This window comes from Leuciscus leuciscus, assembly GCF_965113295.1.
Source record: "Leuciscus leuciscus genome assembly, chromosome: 13".
NCBI classification, from domain to species: domain Eukaryota; kingdom Metazoa; phylum Chordata; class Actinopteri; order Cypriniformes; family Leuciscidae; genus Leuciscus; species Leuciscus leuciscus.
Genome location: NC_138737.1, coordinates 18,062,330 through 18,082,698, shown reverse-complemented (window position 1 = coordinate 18,082,698; position 20,369 = coordinate 18,062,330). Strand labels below are relative to the sequence as shown.

At 38.4% G+C, this 20,369-nt stretch overlaps 1 protein-coding gene across 2 annotated transcripts; it reads right to left on the bottom strand.

Moving 5' to 3' along the window:
• Positions 1–756: 756 nt before the first annotated feature.
• syn1 (synapsin I) lies at positions 757–18,942 on the bottom strand. Of its 2 annotated transcripts, none has more exons than XM_082188254.1 (14): positions 17,974–18,942; positions 17,342–17,878; positions 16,012–16,069; positions 15,162–15,253; positions 14,568–14,724; positions 13,986–14,075; positions 12,803–12,865; positions 12,493–12,635; positions 12,308–12,382; positions 9,047–9,149; positions 8,818–8,949; positions 7,366–7,438; positions 5,293–5,884; positions 757–3,812 (listed from the first exon to the last, which is right to left on the bottom strand). In XM_082188254.1, the coding sequence occupies exons 2-14, from the start codon at positions 17,647–17,649 to the stop codon at positions 3,671–3,673; spliced, it is 2,028 nt and encodes a 675-aa protein (XP_082044380.1). In that variant the 5' UTR covers positions 17,650–17,878; positions 17,974–18,942; the 3' UTR covers positions 757–3,670. The 2 variants fall into 2 exon arrangements, with proteins under 2 accessions (XP_082044380.1, XP_082044381.1); XM_082188255.1 differs by having other exon boundaries at positions 759–3,774; positions 17,974–18,937.
• Positions 18,943–20,369: the final 1,427 nt, after the last annotated feature.

Here is a 20,369-nt window from a genome sequence, read left to right as displayed (position 1 = left end):
AAAAGCGGTATTTTTCACAGTTCTCTTTTTGTTTTGGCCTTGGTTTGGCACCTTTGGATCTGATAACTTAGCCTACTGGGAACAGCTGGGGAAAACATTCACCATATTTTTTTTATATTCCTTTTATTAATAGTAGGACCTAATAAAAAATCATTTCAAATGTTTAAAAGCGTTTTTTGTTGGTTATGCAAACATTAATGGAACATTCCATTTTTATAATTTTGCAAACATTATGGGAATGCTTCAGAATGTTTCAGAGAACATTCAAAAGTAACAAGTACGCTATAACATTAAACCGGTTTAGGAAAAAACTTTCATGAACGATGAGAACGAGCGGTTATAGTCTAATAATAATTTTTTGTGTGTTAATGTTTTGAGAATAAACATAGGCTCCTACGCAACCTGTGAATCAAATTCATGAATAAAGAAATTAGCAAGTTGACTCCGAGGCTAGCGAATCGCTAAATGAACGCAAAGTTTCCTTTTTGAATAAGTTTGATGAGTCTTTCACTAAAATCAACTCACCGAATCCGTCAGCTCACTTGCTTGCTGAACTAATGCATCTTTAGCTTACGTCATTAGCCTATTGGCATTACGCTCGGGCTATGCTATATGACGATATTTTACTGAAAATGAAAATCATATTTCACTCAAGATTTTTTTCTGGGTCTCAAGATTGGTGTTGCTCTGCGGAAGCCATTCATCAATACCATTAATATGATCATTATCAAATAGGCTTGTCATGTGCACTCATTGGTGTCTTGTTATATTGCATTAATGGAACTCCAACAACATGTCTCTATTGGCTATGTTGTATGTTACCCTTTAAAATCAGTTTAATGCACTGCCTCCTTTACTTATTGCTTTATGATTATTATTCAGAACGGCTTTTAACACAGAAATGGACGCATATTTATTTGATAGACTTTATTGATTATGTGCACATTTTAGCATAGTAATTTGACACCATTATTAAGCTACATTGAAGATCACATCAAAGTTGCATCTGCTTGTGTAATACTACACAATGTTTAACAATATTTCTCATTTTAATAGGACTTAAGACTATAATAATTCTCTATATTTGTGACTTTAATTTTATATCTTCCTTTCTTTATACAATTGGCAGGCATCAACAGACAATACAATTCACTAAGATTCAAACAGTCAGAACAGGATAAACCTATTTAGAAATTATGACCCATTTTCTTTAAAATGAGATAATTCATCTGTATATATATAAAACGAGAGTGCACAAATGTAAATATGCTGAAAAACAAAAAAACAAATTGTGAAGTACAAACCTCAGGCATGGGTTCCATAAGTACTGCAACATTCAAATAAATGACTGAAATTCCATTTGCCTCCAAACTTGATTGCATCAGTGATACAGTTATTCATTAGACATTCAGTAAAGCCATCTTATAATATACATATCTATCCTAATTTGTAAAAACATGAACCACATAGAAGAGCACTGAAAGTTTGCCTGAGCCACAATAATATTATGGTGGACCATCTAAATTACCACATATGTGAATCAATCAAGCCACTTACACTCATATCAATGGACACACTGAAGATGGCTTTTAACAACTGCAATTGTCACATAATGGCTAAAATAAAGAACACACATCTGTTAGGTTTAGTTAACAGTGGAGATATTGCACAACCTAAATCACATCTGATTGAAGTAAAATCCTGTCATTCACAAGACCCACAACGACCAACTTTTGAGGATCAAATCAAATACAGGATGTTTGCATCGTTTGTTGAGTTTAAGACCTGTACAACACTTCTATTTGGTTTAGACAGTTTACGGTACAACATTACATTATACATATACACATTAACGCACCATTTGTCACAAAAGGATCACTGTGAATACACAACAGGCTGGTGAGCGGGAAGCAGGGGAGGTTTCGGGATGGGTCGGGACTCCTGGAATGGCCTTGATTAAATATATTGCCTAAAACACACCAATGTAGGGATGTTTTATCCTCACTTGTGGAAGACACTGCCGGTTCAGCTCTAAACTCCTCGGGTATGGCAAGAAGTTTCAGGAGTAGTTGGTTTAAGGATCCACATTGTGTAACTAGGATCACACTGGGACGTACTATATGCGTTTTTAGTCAAAAACCCAACATGTGACGAGCATCTCCTCTAAAGTTGATCTTTTCGTGAAGTAGTTTGCTGCCGATGGCATCCTTGGCTTTGTATTTTGGCTTTGCGTTTTCATAGGGCCCAAGTGTAATGAACAAGCAGCTCCAAACACCTACATGCTCTCATTTGCTCATCCAGGCATGCAAAATATACCTTCTTTCAATGCAACAAACCTTCCTGAGCTTTCACTCACCTCACATGTTCTCAAGTGTTTCAGTATTAGTGTGCAAACATGTTTATGTAGCAAACAAATACATTCGACAGATTCCTCCCTTTTACTGGCCTTCGTAATCAGTAACTCTCTACAGTAATGGGTTGGAAGACCTGATCAATGACGCTAGGCCATTGTGTCTTTCTCTTCAGGACATCCCTGAGACATATGTGATTGCACAAAACCAGTCTCTTTACTTATTCCTATCTAAGGCATATTAAACATATTGAAGGGTGTACCATTGTGTGTGTGTGTCTTTTTCTTTTCTTTTTTTGTCAGGAAGAGGGACGTAGGGAAAGCAGCGGCAGCTTGCTCACGAAAATAAAACATCATTTTCACTACAACTACCTTATCTAGGTGCAACAACACGACACAAAGCAAGAACACCCACATTGTGCGACTACGTTCTCCTTAAGTGACATGCAGTTTCAAAGTAGCGCTAACAGCCGCGGGAGGGGGGTTAGTTTCGACGATGGAAGCCTGTGCAAAATTTTAACAACATCACAATGGGTCATCATTGCAAAATCCAAATCCTGCTCAAGCGTGTAAGTTACGTAACGATTAACCAATCGGTTACATTACAATGTGGCGCACGGGTTAAAATCATTAAATGGTGCCCCTTGTTGTAACAGAACATGCTTCAGACACTTAGCAGACATGTTTCAGATACCATATATCTGAGAGAGAGTGGTGGTGGATGATTTTGCAACAAAATGTCCACCAAAACATTTCATTTTCAAAAAGAATCTACTCATTATCAGTGATAAGTTATTCATAGGAGACTGGAATGAATAGACAAGTATCAGCACTTGTAGGTCCAGTCACTGCGTAGGTAGTGTAAAAGGGTGTGTGCAAGTGTTTGTGTGTGTGTGTGTGTGTGTATGTGTGTGTGTGTGTGTGTTTTTATTTTCACACCTCCCTCCATCAGTTGGTCTTAAAAAAACAGGGAATGTGTCTAAAGAATTCAGTTGTGTTAAAAGATTTAACTGCAATAATGCTGTGATATCTCACTTCATATTGCAATCTTTAGAAGTGCAGGCAGTGTTTTATCAATGTCGCATTGCAAACTGACGTGCACAGGTCTGATGTGCACCGCAAAGTGCGATATAATTGGTCCTTTCTGTTTATATTTGACGAGTGTCGGTGTTTGTGTGTTTTTCAGAAAGACTGTGTAACCTCTCTGTCTGTGTCTGTGTATGTGTTTGTGTTTGTGTGTGTGTGTGTGTGTGTGTGTGTGTGCGTGCGTGTGTGTGTGTGTGTGTGTGTGTGTGTGTGTGTATGTGTGTGCGTGTGTGTTTATTCCACGGAGAAGAGGCTTGCAAAGGATTTCCGAAGGTTGCGGATGGTCTCAGCCTTGGCTTCGTCCTGACTAGGACTTTGGTGCTGGGCGGCCGGCGTTTCTGGAATGTTGAATGTATTGGTAAGAGACTGGGATTTGCTACAAAGAGAAGAAGTGGCAATAAAGGAGAGGAAGAGGCTATTAAAGTCATGCAGCAAACCCATGGAGATGGCTTTATAGAGGTATGGCAGAGAAAGAAAAAAAAGCTGTGAGAGAAAGAGAGAGAATGAAATTCATGTGCTTTCTTTTGTGTCATTCATTTAAGCAATCATGACTCCAGTGCAATGTACATCAGCCCTGGGACTTGTGGGAAATGGCATCTATGGCCACTATTCCTAAATGAAGAACCAGGTGCAGAGGCATCTCAGTAATATAACATTTTGGAAGAACCTGCATTATATTGTATAGTCACCTTAGAACTTAATTGAGGAATAGTGGAGTAGATGATCACATTCATACTTGCTAACAACTGCTTGACAGTGAAAATAGAGCGAATGCACATTTTCAATCAGAAAAAATGCAATTTCCACAATCAATGCATGAATGGTTTGGGTGTAAGACTGAAGGAAGCCATCTTTGTTGGCATGCACAATACCAGATCATCTAGAGTGCATACTTCTGTATCTCCATTGTTTTAATTATGCGTCTGCCTATATGTATAAGCCACATTCATCATTATTGTCAAATGTCATTTTAATTATTGCCATCAACATTATCAAAATCTGAATATTTAAAGTCATCATAGTATGCTTTGCAAAATCTGTTCAGGAGCTTTTGGATGTGTTTATCCATTCATTTAATGCTCATCTGAGTCACAGACTTGACAGTAGCCATAAACTTATAGCTGAAATATGGAATATACCTTATATAGCTTTGGCTAAATAAACAAAGCTAATTATATAAATAATATTCAGGATGTGTGAATTAGTTAAAACTACAAGGGGTATAATGGCACTGTAAATGGCTGGCAAGTCAAGGAAGGGCCCATCAGATCAATATCTCCACCCAGTCTCTTTATATAGACAATAAACAGATAAATAACATCCTGAATTCTAGTGTAGATCTGTGACATCGCTGTGTAAAAATATTGTTTTCTGACCAATCAAATCTGCAAATCTGTATTCATGCCCAATCCAGATATGTACTATTTTTTTCTTTTTTTAAAGACCTGGTAAAAGTCGTAAAGCCCCATGGGCATCTTTACAAAGAATACACATTTCTCTAGTAATGTCAAGCTTTAAACCATTTTATTGGGTAGAAACTTAATAAAAAAAATTTGGTGGGGGCCTTTTATTGTTGCAGACAATGGGGGGCCAAAAAGGTTTAGAACCACTGCTTTACCCTAATTCAAACAGTTATTGTCAGTCATGCCATCAGTACAATGAATTTGTCGTGCGATTTGCGAATCTTATGACGTAGCAAAAGAGAATGGCTACCATCTGGTGTAGTCACTTGCATGGGTGATGAAACATCATCAATAAATGGAGAAACATGTCCAGATTCTTATGAACTTTCACATCCAGTCAAATTAAATATACAAACTTTAAGCAAATATGACAGAGGACAAAAAACATCTTACTTAAGCTGCGGCGATCCACTCAGGGCCGGGTGATCAGGACTTGGTTTCTGTGGAGGTTGGGGTTTCTGCTGCAAGGGAGGTCGTGTGCCTCCTGGGCCTCCCTGGCCCTGTGAAGTAGGCCGTGGCTGCTGAGTGGTAGGGGGGCGAGGACCGCCCTGTTGCGGGGCGGTTTGTGGGGCGTCCTGGGTTGGCTGTGGCCCCCCCTGGGTAGGCTGCCTGGTTGGCTGGCCTTGTCTTGGCTGCTGTGACCTCTGTTGGGGCTGACCAGCTGGCTTGGGACCCTGGCCACCAGTTTGAGGCCTCTGCGGCTGCTGTGGGGGACCGCCTTGCTGGGGCCTCTGTGACTGAGGAGAGCCACCCGAGCTACGTTGGGCGGGACCCTGTGCGGGCCTCTGCTGACCTGCGGACCCTTGACTGGCTTGTCGCTGTGGGGGCTGATTGGGCCGGGTTTGTTGAGCAGGGGGGTTCTGAGCATTAGGGCTGGTCACAGACTGGGTTTGGGCAGGGGGCTGGCCCTGAGGAGAGGGCCGCTGCTGCGGTGGGGTTCCTTGACGGGCAGGAGTAGCGCTAACAGTTGCTGCTTGTGGACCTCCTAAAAACAGAGCTCATTTTTACAGAGTAAACATGGATGGAATATCCATACGGAAATAAGCATACATTTTCTTTAAAAGTGCAAGATTCCCGATTCAAGACATTTATAATGTTACAAAAGATTTCTGTTTCAAATAAATGCTGTTCTTTTAGACTTTCTATTCAGCAAAGAATCTTGTAAAAATCTAGCACGGGTTTCCTCAAAACTATTAAGCAGCACAAAAGTTTTCAACATTTGTTACTTCTGATTCATACATTTTTAATATTTGAGAGTTATTGGCCACTATAGGTACATAATTAGAATAATGAAATGCAGTAAACAATAGTACTATTTGTGCTATAAACCAATGTGTTTGTGATTATGATAATGAATTAGAATAATACCAGTTTGCAGTTTTTCTGTTTTTGAAAGGTAAACCAATTGGAAGCAGCAGACAACTATTAAAATATAAAGTTTTCAGAGACCTACTTATATTTAGAAATATCTGTCTTCATTTCTTTACCCTGTCATTCCAAACCTGTATGACCTTGTTCTGTCTGCTGAATGTCTAAAGTGTATTGTGATTTGTAGCATAAAGGCCTGTTCACACTAAAGGAATCTTGTCATGAAAATTTTGTGTGATAAACATTTAAATTTGAATCAACGGCTGTTAATGCATCCTTTCAGACCGGCACAAACATTTGCAACGCCATCAGTGAGACCATTTTTTTATGGAAAGGTTACCCTAAATTAGCCAACCAATTTAGTGATTTTGGTCAGATTTGGTCTCATGCCATTAGCCGATTATGGTACATAAAACTATGACTATAAGTATTTTGATGAAAAAACAATGAATAGTACAGATTCATATATTGAGCAGCTCTCGTCTTTTGGTGTTGCTTGATAAATGCCATGTAATACAAAAATAGAATTGTTTAAGTTTACATGTAATAAAAATTATCTATCAAAAAAAAAAAACGATTTACTTTATTGCTGCATATTACTTGTCTTAGTGCACAATTATTTAAATTAAGTTTGTCTTCATAATCTTTAGTAAAGATCTGAGTAAATTCTTAATTTGAAAATGCAAATGAGATTTGAAAGCTTTGAGGAAGGTGGAGTAAATAATAACTTTTTAATTTTAATTAATTTTAAATTAATTTAATTTAAACTAATTTTAATTTAAAAAAGATACATTTTAATTGATCCCCCTATAAAGCTATTGTATGGCTTCATAAGACTTAATAAGTTGATACATATACCCTATAAGTTAAGGTGCACTTATTACCTTTTTGGAGATTTGCTGTAAAAATCCACTTTCATATTATGTAAAACTGCAGCATAAACATTCTTCAGGATTTCTCATTATATGTTTAACAAAAGAAAGAAAGTCATACAGGTTTGGAACGACACAAAGGTAAGTAAATGACAACTGAATTTTCATTCTTGGAAAACTATCTCTGTAAGGTTAGCTTCATTATTGCAATATTGTAATCCCTTACCCTGTGGAGGAGGGCGCTGTTGTGACTGTGGGACGTTAGACTGAGAGACGGGTTGAGGTGAAACAGCCGGGCCCTAGAATATAAAACAGACATAGGGAGGGATATAGAGTATATCATATATTACCATTCAAAACACACAGAAACAGAATGCTGGCATCCATGAGTTTTCAGTGCAAGTTTTAGTATTTTTAGGAACACGTTTAGCCACTTTTATAAAAAAAAAAAAAAAAGTGAATGTTCTGTCACAAATAAGACCTTTAAAAAGCTGTAATGTCAAAATTTGCTGAACATCATTCTCGAAACATAAATAAATGGCTGATGTAGACAAAACATGCAGTCATTAATCTTCAGGCAATCAGTTAAGCACAAATGTGGAGGGAATTAAACCAAGTGATTTGACGCAGAGCGGTGATGAGAGATGTTGTTTGAGTCCCTAGCTTATGCATTAAAAGCATTTCTCACTCTTATTCTCTCCCATCTGTGTGACTATGAATCACTGCAATCACGGCTTTGGGGATAATGGAGAAAAGCAGTCTCTGCACTGCAATCTAAATTGACAATTATAATGGCTGGTGTGTGGAAACTACACCATTGTAATGTATTATTCAGCAGAATAGCACTGCTTTATACTGCATAACCAAAAACTAAAGCTTTTGTATGCATGTTTTAGGTCTATATGCTATCAGGCGATAGCAATATTCTAATAGCAACCACATTCTAACCACGTAATTCATTAAAACGTAGTCTTTTATTTTGCATAGAGCAGAGCTTTTTCATAATCTCAAATTTTTTCACATGAATTTTTTTTTATTACGTTTCACACAAATGATGATTACAGGGGCATGATTATTCATTAATAAATCCATATTTTCTCACAGTACCTTGCACAACAATATGTTATAACATAAAAATACTTTTACTAGTGCATTATTTGTAAACTAATTTGATGTTTTCATCACATAACCAGCTCCATATGTATGGCTTTTCTGATGTAGTAAACTTGCTTAGTAGCTGAACTAGTACAGCCAAGATAAAAGAGTTATGATAAAAGAGCTGAAAGACTTGTTGAAGCAAGCTAAAATAGCATGGTTGCATATTTTTTTATCTCACATTTGCTTTATAGACTATGGGCTAGGTTTATGGTAGGATTCAAATAAGTGCCACGTTATTTTCAAATGCATTAAAACAATAACTATTAGCACCACTCACCAGATATTTCATTTCCAAACTGCCACATTGCGTACAACAACCAATGTAATAACGTTACCAGATTCACGTTCACCTGTTTTGGATAAAACTGAACTCGCTTTTAGCACCACTCACTGGACATGTCACTTTGAGAGTGTCACGAACCGTGCAAAAAGCAACTTAATATTTTGCAGAAATATATTTTTTTTTCCATTGAGCCTGGGTTGAGAATATATGTGAATGTTTTGAAGCAAGTGTGTTAACCTGAGAACGGACTGGAGTGGGAGATGAAGTGTGTAGCATGGTCTGGTTCATTTTAGCCACAACAAGATCAGCCATCAGAGCCCGGTCCTCATCCTGCTGGTCTCCTATGAGAGGCATTGAGCAGCCCACCACCTGATAGACACACATACACACACAAATAATTTGCCTGAGGCACTAAGGGTATTTCATAGTTATTTTGAAAACTGCCTGTTTTTGCAGATGTTCTTACCTCTATGATGTAATCTCGACCATCTTTACCATGCAATGCTTCTACAGCGCATATATCAAGACCCCCGAAAACCTCAGAGCATACGTCCACCCACATACGATACCTACAGGGGAAAAAGTGCAAATGATGACCTTGTGCATTCCACTAAAAGCATCCACCCACTGACAACACACTGCCCAGAGTAAACAAGGGATTCGGGATTACTGCAGGGCAAGACATTAATATTTGGCTTGGTATCATCGACTGTTTTGATTGAAAAGCCTCTTACAGCAAACTAAACTGATTTTTGTTTGAAAAAAAAAAAGTCTGTTTCAAGAAGAATGTGTGAAATTTATTCAGTGAAAGTTTCATAATTTTTGTATGTAAATGACTTTTACATCACTATGATAATTAGGGCTGCATGATTAATCGAAATAAAAGTGAAATCGTGATATGGCTTGTGTGATTATCAACTCGCAAAGGCACAGCCTTTAATTTTTTATTAAATAAATATATGAGCTTCGTGTTTCAGAGTGAAGCACAACACTGTGTTCTTTTACACACAAGCAACTCATGATCTGGTGTTTTCAGTGTCTCGGAGAGGCATGGTTTGCAGTAAATGCTGCTCCACACAAACACATCTCTGCATTTGCATTCGCTCTAGGTTTTTGATGCTTATAACACTTGTAAATAAAAGCTTGACATTGTATCATTTGAAAATTAAGAAATGAAGGCAACCTTAAAAATTAGTATTGAATGTTATTATTTTTCTTAAATATTTTTTATTTTACAGTAAAAGTACTTTTTAAAAATATTTTTATAAAATAATAAAGTCATATTTATATATAATCACAAGTTTTGGCCAAATTGTACAGCCCTGCAAACAAGCGAGGTGTAACGCTAAGGTCCAATTGAAGAAGAAGATGAAGATAGCAGAACTCACAGCGTGCTACACGAGACACAAACAATACCGGACAAACACTGAGTGAACAGGAAGAATTTATATACACAATGATGATAATTAAACACAGCTGAACCAAACTTACTAATAATGATGTGTGACCATGGAGACGGAAGACAGGCGGGAACTCAACCAAGGGAATACATGTAATGAATAACAAACTAAAAGTCCATGAAAACGAAACTAAGAATGTACATAACTGAACCTAACCGTGACATAACATGCCCCTCCGACCAGACGTGACCTCACGCCGTAAAAGCAGATGAGGTGAGTGAGGGATGAAGGGGGTTTTGGAGGTGGACAAAGAGGTGGTGAAAGTGTGGTGACAGTAGGTGGCGGCGGAGGAGTGGTGATGGGAAGACAATTATTCCCTGGTGGCGATGGTGGTGGATGGCCCGGACTGAGAGCCTGGCAGTTACGACAACCCACGGTGGAGACGAGGGAGGGAGGCGCCAAGGACGGTGTTGACGGGACTGTCGACATCTGGGGGACGACCCGACGGAGGCGGAGCCGATGGATCCCAGGGCACAGATGGAGAGCTGATGTAGTGGCATCGCTGGAATCGGAGGCCTAGGCGACGTCATTGCGACGACTCTCGAAGGAGGAGCCAGAGAACTCGAGGACCGAGGTGAGTCCGAAGGGGAAGGAGGAGGAGCCCGGGAGACCCTCAAGTTCGTGGCGGAGGTGGTGTGACGACCGACCAAGAGGGAGCCGCTGGGACGAGGGAACCCGGTTGAGTCGAGAGGCTGAGGGGGTCTGATGGAGCTGAAGGTGGGAGGAGCCAGGTCAGAGCCACGATTAGAGGCCGGAGGCGGATCACAGGATCCGCTCGCTCAGGTGCTGGTGGAGGTAGCTCGACCTGAGGCTCGACGTTCCAGCAAGGCATTCCAGGAGATGATGGGGCTGGAGGACTGGCTGAGAAGGTCGGCGACGGAGGCTGATGGAGACTTGGAAGGGTTGAGGTAATGTATAGTCCATGCAAGTCTCTGTGCTGTTTAGAAACAGCGATGAGGGTTTAGAGGAAACTGATAAGTCACAGTCCAAACAGTCTATTAGTCTGTCTAAAAACAGAAGTGAAGAATGAAAAACGGGGTGGGATAGGGTGCAATAGGGTGGGCGACGATACCTCTATATGGAAATCCATCAGCCAGTCCTCAGTCACTAATTCCCCTAGTATACCCTCGGCCACCGATGTTGCGGGCTCACACCCCTGGTCAGACTCACTGGGGAACTCCTCTTCCGGGGCGATTTTTCCATGGTGAAATAGGCTCTGGGTCCGGCTGTGTTCTGGACCAGGGATAGACGCTCTCCAGACACCGGATGAAGGCTTCTCTCCAGTTTAATCCGGTGGTGTTTGGGAGGTCAACAGGATGATGGTAATTTGCCACAATCCAGAACAGTGACTTCAGGGTCTCGTCGTCGTAGGGGCAGGTGAGTGAAAGACGAAAAAATCCCTCAGCAAAAACAAAAAAGTTCTGACTCACGAGCAACAGCAGCGAACTGAGCTGCATAGTCCATTTTGGGTCTGGTATTCTGTAATGCTACGGTAACAGAAGATAACATGCAGAACAGGGTGCTACACGAGACACGAACAATACCGGACAAACACTGAGTGACCAGGAAGAACATATACACAATGATGATAATTAAACACAGCTGAACCAAACTAACTTATAATGATGGATATATTAACATATTCTTATATTAAATATGTTAATATAAGAATTAACATAACTGAACCTAACCGTGATAAAGGGAGCAAACAAAGAGCTTTTTTTTGTTCTAAATTTTGCATTTTAAATCACAATTTTTATTTTTTAATATTTTAGCCTAATAATAATACAATTCTGTTCCTAATCTTATTGAGTTGTCTTGCTGTATACATAGACAGCTGCCTACTTCCTAACTGAAATGGAAAATCAGTAGTGGCTTATTTGGAACACTTAATGTTGGAAGCAACTAGTGTGAAAAGCACAGGAGACACCGATGTACAATTGATTTCAATAAAGGTATGAAATAATAATGAATTCATGAGTATATTATTATATGTTCAACATTTCTATTGCTTCATCCGCCATGTTGAATAAAAATGCATTGCTGCCTAAAATGAGGTATCTTACCATTTAATGTCTCATAATGCTGTCTACGGAGGCAGCTGAAGAGCTATTAGCATATGCATAATACATAATATGTTAAATTATGCAAAATATGTCATTTTTAGACAAGCAAACATCTAATAAGGTTATCTGATGTCATGTGATAGGTGCTATATAATATGCCTTGTATCATGGCAAAAAGAACATCCTTTAAGACTTGCGTACCTGTCAGACATGGCCACCTGCTCTAACATGGCTGATCCTGTGTTGGTCTTCCAGTTGCCAGATATAGATGTCCTCCTGTCCAATAACACAACAGCAAACTGTTTCAAAATCAGTTCCTATGATATTGCAAAAACCATAGATTATATCATGCCGTTGAGAACAATAATGTAGTTGTAATCTCTTACATATATGCCTTGTAATTGTCACCGATTTTCTGGATTCGGATGTCATACTTGGCGTCGATAAAAGGTTCAGATGTGGCATATGTCTTTGTCAAAGCCACAACACTAGCAATGTCTTGGAAATCATATTGATTGTCCACTTTGACCTGGACAGAGAATTTAAATTGCACTGAAACTGCTATAACCATAAAAAGACCAAACAGGCCATACAATAATATAGATAAAAGCAGTATAAATACAATGTAATGAATACAATTTTCATCATATATTTCAGAATTTGGCAGGAATGTCTAGAAAAGGGTTTCAGTCATACCTTTCCCATACCAGAGTGAGCATGACCCATCTTCACTACCACAGGAAAGCCAGGTGTAGTGATCTAATGACAAGAGAGATATATGAAGCTATTTTTTAAGAAAAGGGTGCATTAAATTGATCCAATATGCCTTATAAAGTTACATTTCTATTTCAAATATAAATGCTGTTCTTTAGAGCATTCTATTTATGAAAGAATCCTGACAATAATCTATCACTGTTTTCACAAAAATATATTTAGTAACTCTTTTCAACATTGATAATAAGAATTGTTTCTTGAGCAGCAAATCAGAATATTAGAATGATTTCTGAAGGATCATGTGACACTGAAGACTGGAGTAATGATGCTGAATATTCATCTTTGCATCACAGGAATAAATTACATTTGAAAAGATATTAATGTAGAAAACAGTTGTTTTAAATTGTAATGATATTTCACGGTTTTACTGTATTTTTGGTCAAATAAATGGTGAACATAAGAATTTATAGAATTCTATCCATGCCATTACTCAACCATGTTCTTATTGCAAATGTTAATACACAATACTGGCCTGATATTTTATAATCCGACTGAATAATTTAGTAGAAAACGACACCAACATCAAGTTGGTTTAATTTGAACTGTTTATTAATGGTAGAACATGTTGTATTTGCAGTCTCAGTGCTGCTTGATAGGCATCTTCTTTATATTGCTGCAGTTGGAGAAACGCGAGAGCAAAATCTTCCTGCTCAGGCACACAATGAGCCCACAAAATTCTGCTGTGCATTATCTTAGAAAAAGGCCAGCGAGAGAGGAAAAGATTCTGGCAGAGTGTGTGTCTGGGATCATTTTTGTGTAAAGATGCCTGCAGTGCAGGAATAGGAGGAGGTGGTGGCACTGCAGCAAGCCTCCCTCTCCTTTTAAACCCCAATCTATGTCTATAAGAACCATGAGGTACCACACAATTATACTAGTCTGAGATTTATGAAATTTCCAGTCTAGACAGAGCTAAGTTGAGTGGAGCAATGCTGAACTGGGGCACTGAATATGCATGAGCCCTGTTTATTTGACTATTTACTGCATCCATGCACCGCTGTCCCTGCCACAGATGGGAGCTTTGTACTGGGTCCAGTGGGACCGTCTAGAGCCCTATAGCTCAGGGTTTACTGGTGAGAAGGGACAGGAACAGATGGTTAAAACTCACCATCTCCTTGTGGTTGGGGTAATAAACCTGGTCGATCAGTGGGAACTCCTCTGGACCCAACTGCTTGTGCAATCTGGACAACTGGGCGAACTGATAGATGCATGGCGACCCGCACACAGACATACATGCATACACATTTAGAAGCAAATATTATGCAGCAATAATTAAGGACATTCAATGGTAAAATTGTGAGGATTTTTGCAGGACCTTTCAGGTGTCAAATTAACTTGATCGATTGTTAAAAATCAATCTGATTCAGGCCAATTTGCAAATTAATCCGATTTGTGAACCAGCTTGACCCAATTCATTGTAAATAGCAAACTAAAGAAAATGATTTATAAATTTCTGACACTACAAAAGCAGTACAAAGCCAATTAACTTTTTAGAGCAGAGCATCAACTCAAGACAAATGTATATTCCCTTTAGAAATTTCCAGGACTTTAAAGATTTTATTTATTTCCATAATTTTTTTTTTCTTATGAATGGTAACAAGTTCAAAATACATGAATATTTCCTATTTTTGGATTTATAAGAACATCCTTAATTGGCTGAGTAGTATGGACTGATGTGTGCAGTGCTCACCACCCATGGTTTGTCACAGAAGTTGTAGACAGAGTGAAGGGAATTGACACTGGGCAGACCAGCATACTGAAGTCCAATCACAATATTCCTGTGGTCGCCATTCTTGGCCATGCTGAAAGCATGCTGTCGCACCATCACAAAATCTGGCTTGAAACACCTAAATTACCACAGAAATGTTGATGATTAATATCAGTCAAATACTGTGATCTATTAAGGTGTCATATCTTGCTGATAGGCTCCAGTAATTATTAATTTCAAGAACAAAGGTTTTCTATCTATCTATCTATCTATCTATCTATCTATCTATCTATCTATCTATCTATCTATCTATCTGTCTATCTATCTATCTATCTATCTGTACAGTGTCTATATATAGTATAGTAGAATGTACAGTAAACATAGTTTCTTCGACTAATCATCTTGACTGCTGCTCTAAATATTCCTAACATACATTAATTGTTCTCATAAATTTTTTTTATATTCTATAATTGAATGCAAACTGAATTAGACAAAGTAAAACCTAGTGAATTACATGGTTTATCTGTGCAATAAAGAAAACATTCTGGAAGAGCTCTAAATAGATCTGAAACCTACTTTGTGATTTTGTTGCCATTGCGAATGGCCTCAATGTCCACGCTATAGCTTCCCGTTGCGTGAGCCACCAGATTGACCTCCGAGAATTCAGCCTTGAAAATCAATGGAAATCACCAGATGGAATAAATGGATCAATGCATGTGATCAATAAAGTGCTGTTGTCAAAGCCTATACACTAAAACAGCACCTGAGGCCTGTGATGGGTTGCCAGTGTGGTTATTTTAAAACAACAAAAAGGGCTTTTTAAAGAATACCATGCATATTTCCTTGTAACACAAGATTTTTGACTGACATATCATTAAAAATTCAAAACACAAATGTGGAATCGGTAAAAAAATTTGGTTTTCATTTTGTATCGTGTCGAATCGTTTTGTATTTCTGTCTGGTGTTCCAGTATATTGGCAAAGTCTTACATAAATAATTAACAGTATTACACATAAAACTCAATAAATAAACGCAAGCAGTTGTTCAATAAAAATGTTTCTTCTAGAAGAAATTACTTTTGGTTAATTGTAAAGCTGCTAACAAAATCCGTCTCGTCCATGACTAATTATTTAAAAGGATATTATTCATTGACAGAACAGATTAATTTTCTTTTATCCTCCTCAAGAATAGATTAGATCTTGCATTTCATCACGACAGTTTTGATATATTTTCCTATCCCATTTCAAAAACACAAACAAATGCCACTGAATAAATGACACAGGCCCTGTAATGCAATTTCCTCTCAGATTAATGACAATAATCTTTAGCCAGTTAATGTGTTTTGGCAACATCTGATTTATTACACAAGCACATTGTTGAGTTGTACTGCTCCGATAGTTTGGAAGAATTAAAAAAAACTCCCCACCTGTTCTACTTTGATGTCAAATTCTCCATGAACCTTCTTCCCTCTGAACACCTTTGCCCTATAGAAGAAAGATAATAAAAAAAAAACATATCTGTACTCTTGTGAGTCATAGTTAACAAAAACACTTAAACTGTGTCCAAACTGGATTATGCAACAGTGAAATGGTGTGAAAATTATGTATTTCAAACATTTATTAAGCATGAATTCTTTGAGAAGGGGAGACTGAGGGGTTTTGTTTCAATGTCTGAAACTGTGTTTTTTTTTTGCCAAGACATCTCAAACTATCATAATATTTCTATATTTATATGCTACTATTGTATTTTTTTTTATCTAAAAAAACTGATTATTGCCCTGTAAATCCTATATGTTTATACACAGAGACATACAATTTCACATTTGTATAGTGGTGGCCATATAAAATAACTAAACGAATTACCCTGTGTTCAAATATTCCATCCAGCTTTGTTTTCGGTCACTAAATAAATAAATAGATGGATGGATGGATGGAAATATTGTTTCCACTAAACAGTTTCTAAAATGCATATGAAATTAAGTTTTTGATGATGTTGGTTTTATTTTGCTAGTAAATGTGTCACTAGCCCTCAGGAAAACAGTGAGAGAAACATCACAGACATTCAAATTGTAAAGACACTTGAGGCACCATGTGAGGTTCTTTAGATGAGAAGAAACTTCTCGAGAACCTCCAGACATCCTTGCAAAAAAGGACAGTTCTCTGAGGAACCCATAAGTTCTTACAAGAACTCTTAAGACTGACTGGCAATCCATTAACCTCATTATAAAGGATAGGCTGGCACTTGACATATATATTTCTTGAAAATATATTTAGTTCCTTGAGTCTAAAACAAGACATTTGATCAGTTCCTAGAAGTTCTCCAAATGGTTTTAATATGTGATAACTCCAAAAGTGCCTCAATCACCTTGTCATTTTCAAAGACTTTGTGAAAACATTACTTTTTTTCACAAGCAGAGCCAGACTACTCTGAAACCCAACAACACAGGACCTTTAATCTGGACTCCACAGCTAATGAAATCTCACTGCTTCTCCATTAACTGTCCCAGGCTGAATAGTGTAATGCGCACAAACGCACGCGCGGGCACACCCACAACTACACGGGCGCGCGTGCCAGAAAGGCCCATAGACTAATGAGTCACGACATTTGGATAGTGACTCCTTTTGGCCTGTATTAGCACGAGCTACACCTCAGGTGCGAGTATGAAACAAACACCTCTGATACTCTCAAATAATCTGTTCATAAACTCCAAGCCATTACGTCGTATTCAAAACGCTGTGATTTCCTTAGGATCTTACCAGTCTGTCTGCTGGTCATCAATGACCAGGAGGATCTTGGCGTTGCTCGAGCCGATTCCTCTCTCGGTGGCCTCGTTAAAGGTGGCGGCAGCGGCGGCGGTGGTCTGTTTGACGGCGTTGGAAATGGAGGAAAAGAAGCCGGCGCCCGTAGACTGGCTGGGGGGTTGACGCCTCTCTTGAGAGCCGGGTGAGAGCTCCGGGGCTGGGCTCTGCTGCGGCGGATCTGGCCGCTGTAGATCGCCCATGTAGCCATTGGGCAAGTTGGACATGAAATTACTGTCCGAGAGTCGACGTCGCAGGTAATTCATGTTGAATATGAAAAGGGATGCGACAGTAAATTACCTCCCTGTAGGTTCTGCACGAAAAAAAAAAAAAAAAAAAAAAAAATCCAAGACGATTGGAAACCCGATTCACTATCTGATATCTAGGATGCAACCGAGTGATTCAGTTTAAAACGAGACGCAAAAACGAATCGATACGCAATTCTTCAGGGTGCACCTCAACGCAAAGGTCGTGCTTCACGCATGCAGAGCAGCACTGCAACAAATGAAAGATATCAAATACGCTTTATTGAGATGACAATTAAATATGCATAAATACATGCTCGTAATCATTGTGTTTGATTGACTTACATCACTGAGAAGCTTGTTCAACAATTGTCATTACGATATCAAGCTCCTTCCATTAATGTTGATGATGTTTGGATCCTAATCCACGGGCGTGGAGAAAAACAATCCTAACGAAGAGGCACTTGTTCAAAGTGTGCTCGCTCGGTGGAGGTAGTAATTGTCATATATGAAACTCGGTGAGGCAAAATCTCCGGCCAGATTCTCTGTGATACGGTTGGGGCTTCGAAGGATGCAGGGATTGCATCACTCGTGCCATCCAATCCTTGTAATCCGCCCAGTGTTTTCCCCTCGTCGTTTTTTTCAGACCCATCACCGGTTTCTCCCGTTGCGCACGTTCTTTACGCACAGGACAGGTCCGGGATGTAATTGTTTAGATGCGTATTGTGATGAATGGGAAGGAAAGACGATTTTGGCATGTGCTTGTGTTCATTTTAAAGAAGAGAGAGACATCGACTGAACATCACTGGCAGTGGGTGATGCTGCCTAGCGATTAAACAGCTTGTAACAAAAAGGATGTAGGTTCAAACTCTGCAGGTGGCGATCCTTGAACTGTCACCATGGTGCCCTTGAGCAACACACCTAAACTAGGGTTGTTCCCTCAGGACTGTCCTTGTACATTATAGGGTATTGCCAGAACAACCTCAGACAAATGACAATTGATTAAAGGACTGTTCGTCTTGAATATACTGTACAAAAATTAACTTGCAAATAATATAGTTAAAAAATGATGTTGGGAGGAGTTTCAGAAATGTTTTTTTTTTTTTTAATCAAGGGCACATTTTGCACCTTGAAATTGATTTTAAGGGATACTTAGAATAGAATACATAAAAGGTTACATAAAAACTGAGAAATTCAATTCAGTTCAGGACGTTTTGTCTCTACTCTGTAAACATTTTAGGTATTTTTGTCACTTTCTGTTGTATTTTTTATCTTAACCCTGGTTAATTTCTGATCCTGATACCAACTTATTATTTAATATCTGGATACTCAATGAAAACATTTGAAAAATCAATAATAAATGTATAAATTATTGTTTAAAGGTATATTCCTAGGTATTTTTTTAATATTATACTATAATTGTATAGTATAGTTTTGCATATTATGATGATTTTTTATTTTTTTATTTAATTGTAGACTTTTCAAAATGCAATTTTCATCTTCATTTCATTTCAAAGCAAGGATGGGTTTTCAGTACGCTGGACAGTTCTTGAGGAAATACTCCTTCCTGTATGTGATTTCAGCACCACGGACAGCGAATCCATATGTTCTTAAAGGGATAGTTCACCCAGAAATGAAAATTCTGTCAATAATCACTCACCCTCATGCTTTCGTTCATCTTCGGAAAACACAAATTAATATATTTTTGATGAAATCTGAGAACTAGGTCACTCCTCCATAGGCTTCTATGGGATCGAAACTTGCCGGCCCAGAGAAGTTATTAAAGACATCGTTAAAATAGTCCACGTGACTACAGTGGCTCAACCACAAGTTTATCAAGCGACGAGAATACTTTTTGTGCGCAAAACTGTGTAGGCCTGAATGAATTCACGTAGTGTAACAGCGCAGCGCTTCTGTGTAGTACGTCACATGTAGGCTCACTATTGGCCGACGCTGGTCATGTGTGCGATGCGTGTGACGTACAACACAGAAGCGCTGCGCTGTTACACTACGTGAATTCATTCAGGCCTACACAGATGAAAATGAATAGTTGAATAATGTCGTTATTTTTGTTGTTTTTTGCGCACAAAAAGTATTCTCGTCGCTTGATAAACTTATGGTTGAGCCACTGTAGTCACTTGGACTATTTTAATGAAGTCTTTGCTAACTTTCTGGGTTTGCAAGTTTCGATCCCATAGAAGCCTATGGAGGAGTGAGCCAGCTCTCAGATTTCATCAAAAATATCTTAATTTGTGTTCCGAAGATGAACGAAAGCCTTACGGGGTTGGAACAACGTGAGGGTGAGTGATTACTGACAGAATTTTCATTTTTGGGTGAACTAACCCTTAAATGTTGCTGTTAATAAGAGAGACCGGATAGTTGTCACACTTTTTTCTCCAGGGAATATTTCATTTTGAAAGTCAATTTCTGTATGTATGAAAGTGGGTATGAAATAACATTTTAATCTATTTTACAGTCCGTGTGACAAGTAGACTGACTTTCAAATGGAAACCTACGGGTGATGTCACGGACACTACATCCATATTTTTTATAGTCATGGTCCCCACCCTATTTTTTTTTTCTTTTCTTTTGTGATTATCCATTACACTTGGATGAACGTTAAAATAAGTGAGAAAATATCTGCTGTTTCATCATGACTTAAAAGTAAAAAAGTTACAAAAAATCATTATATTCTGGTCATTGACCATTGGTCATTCAAATTTATTTAACAAACTATTTTG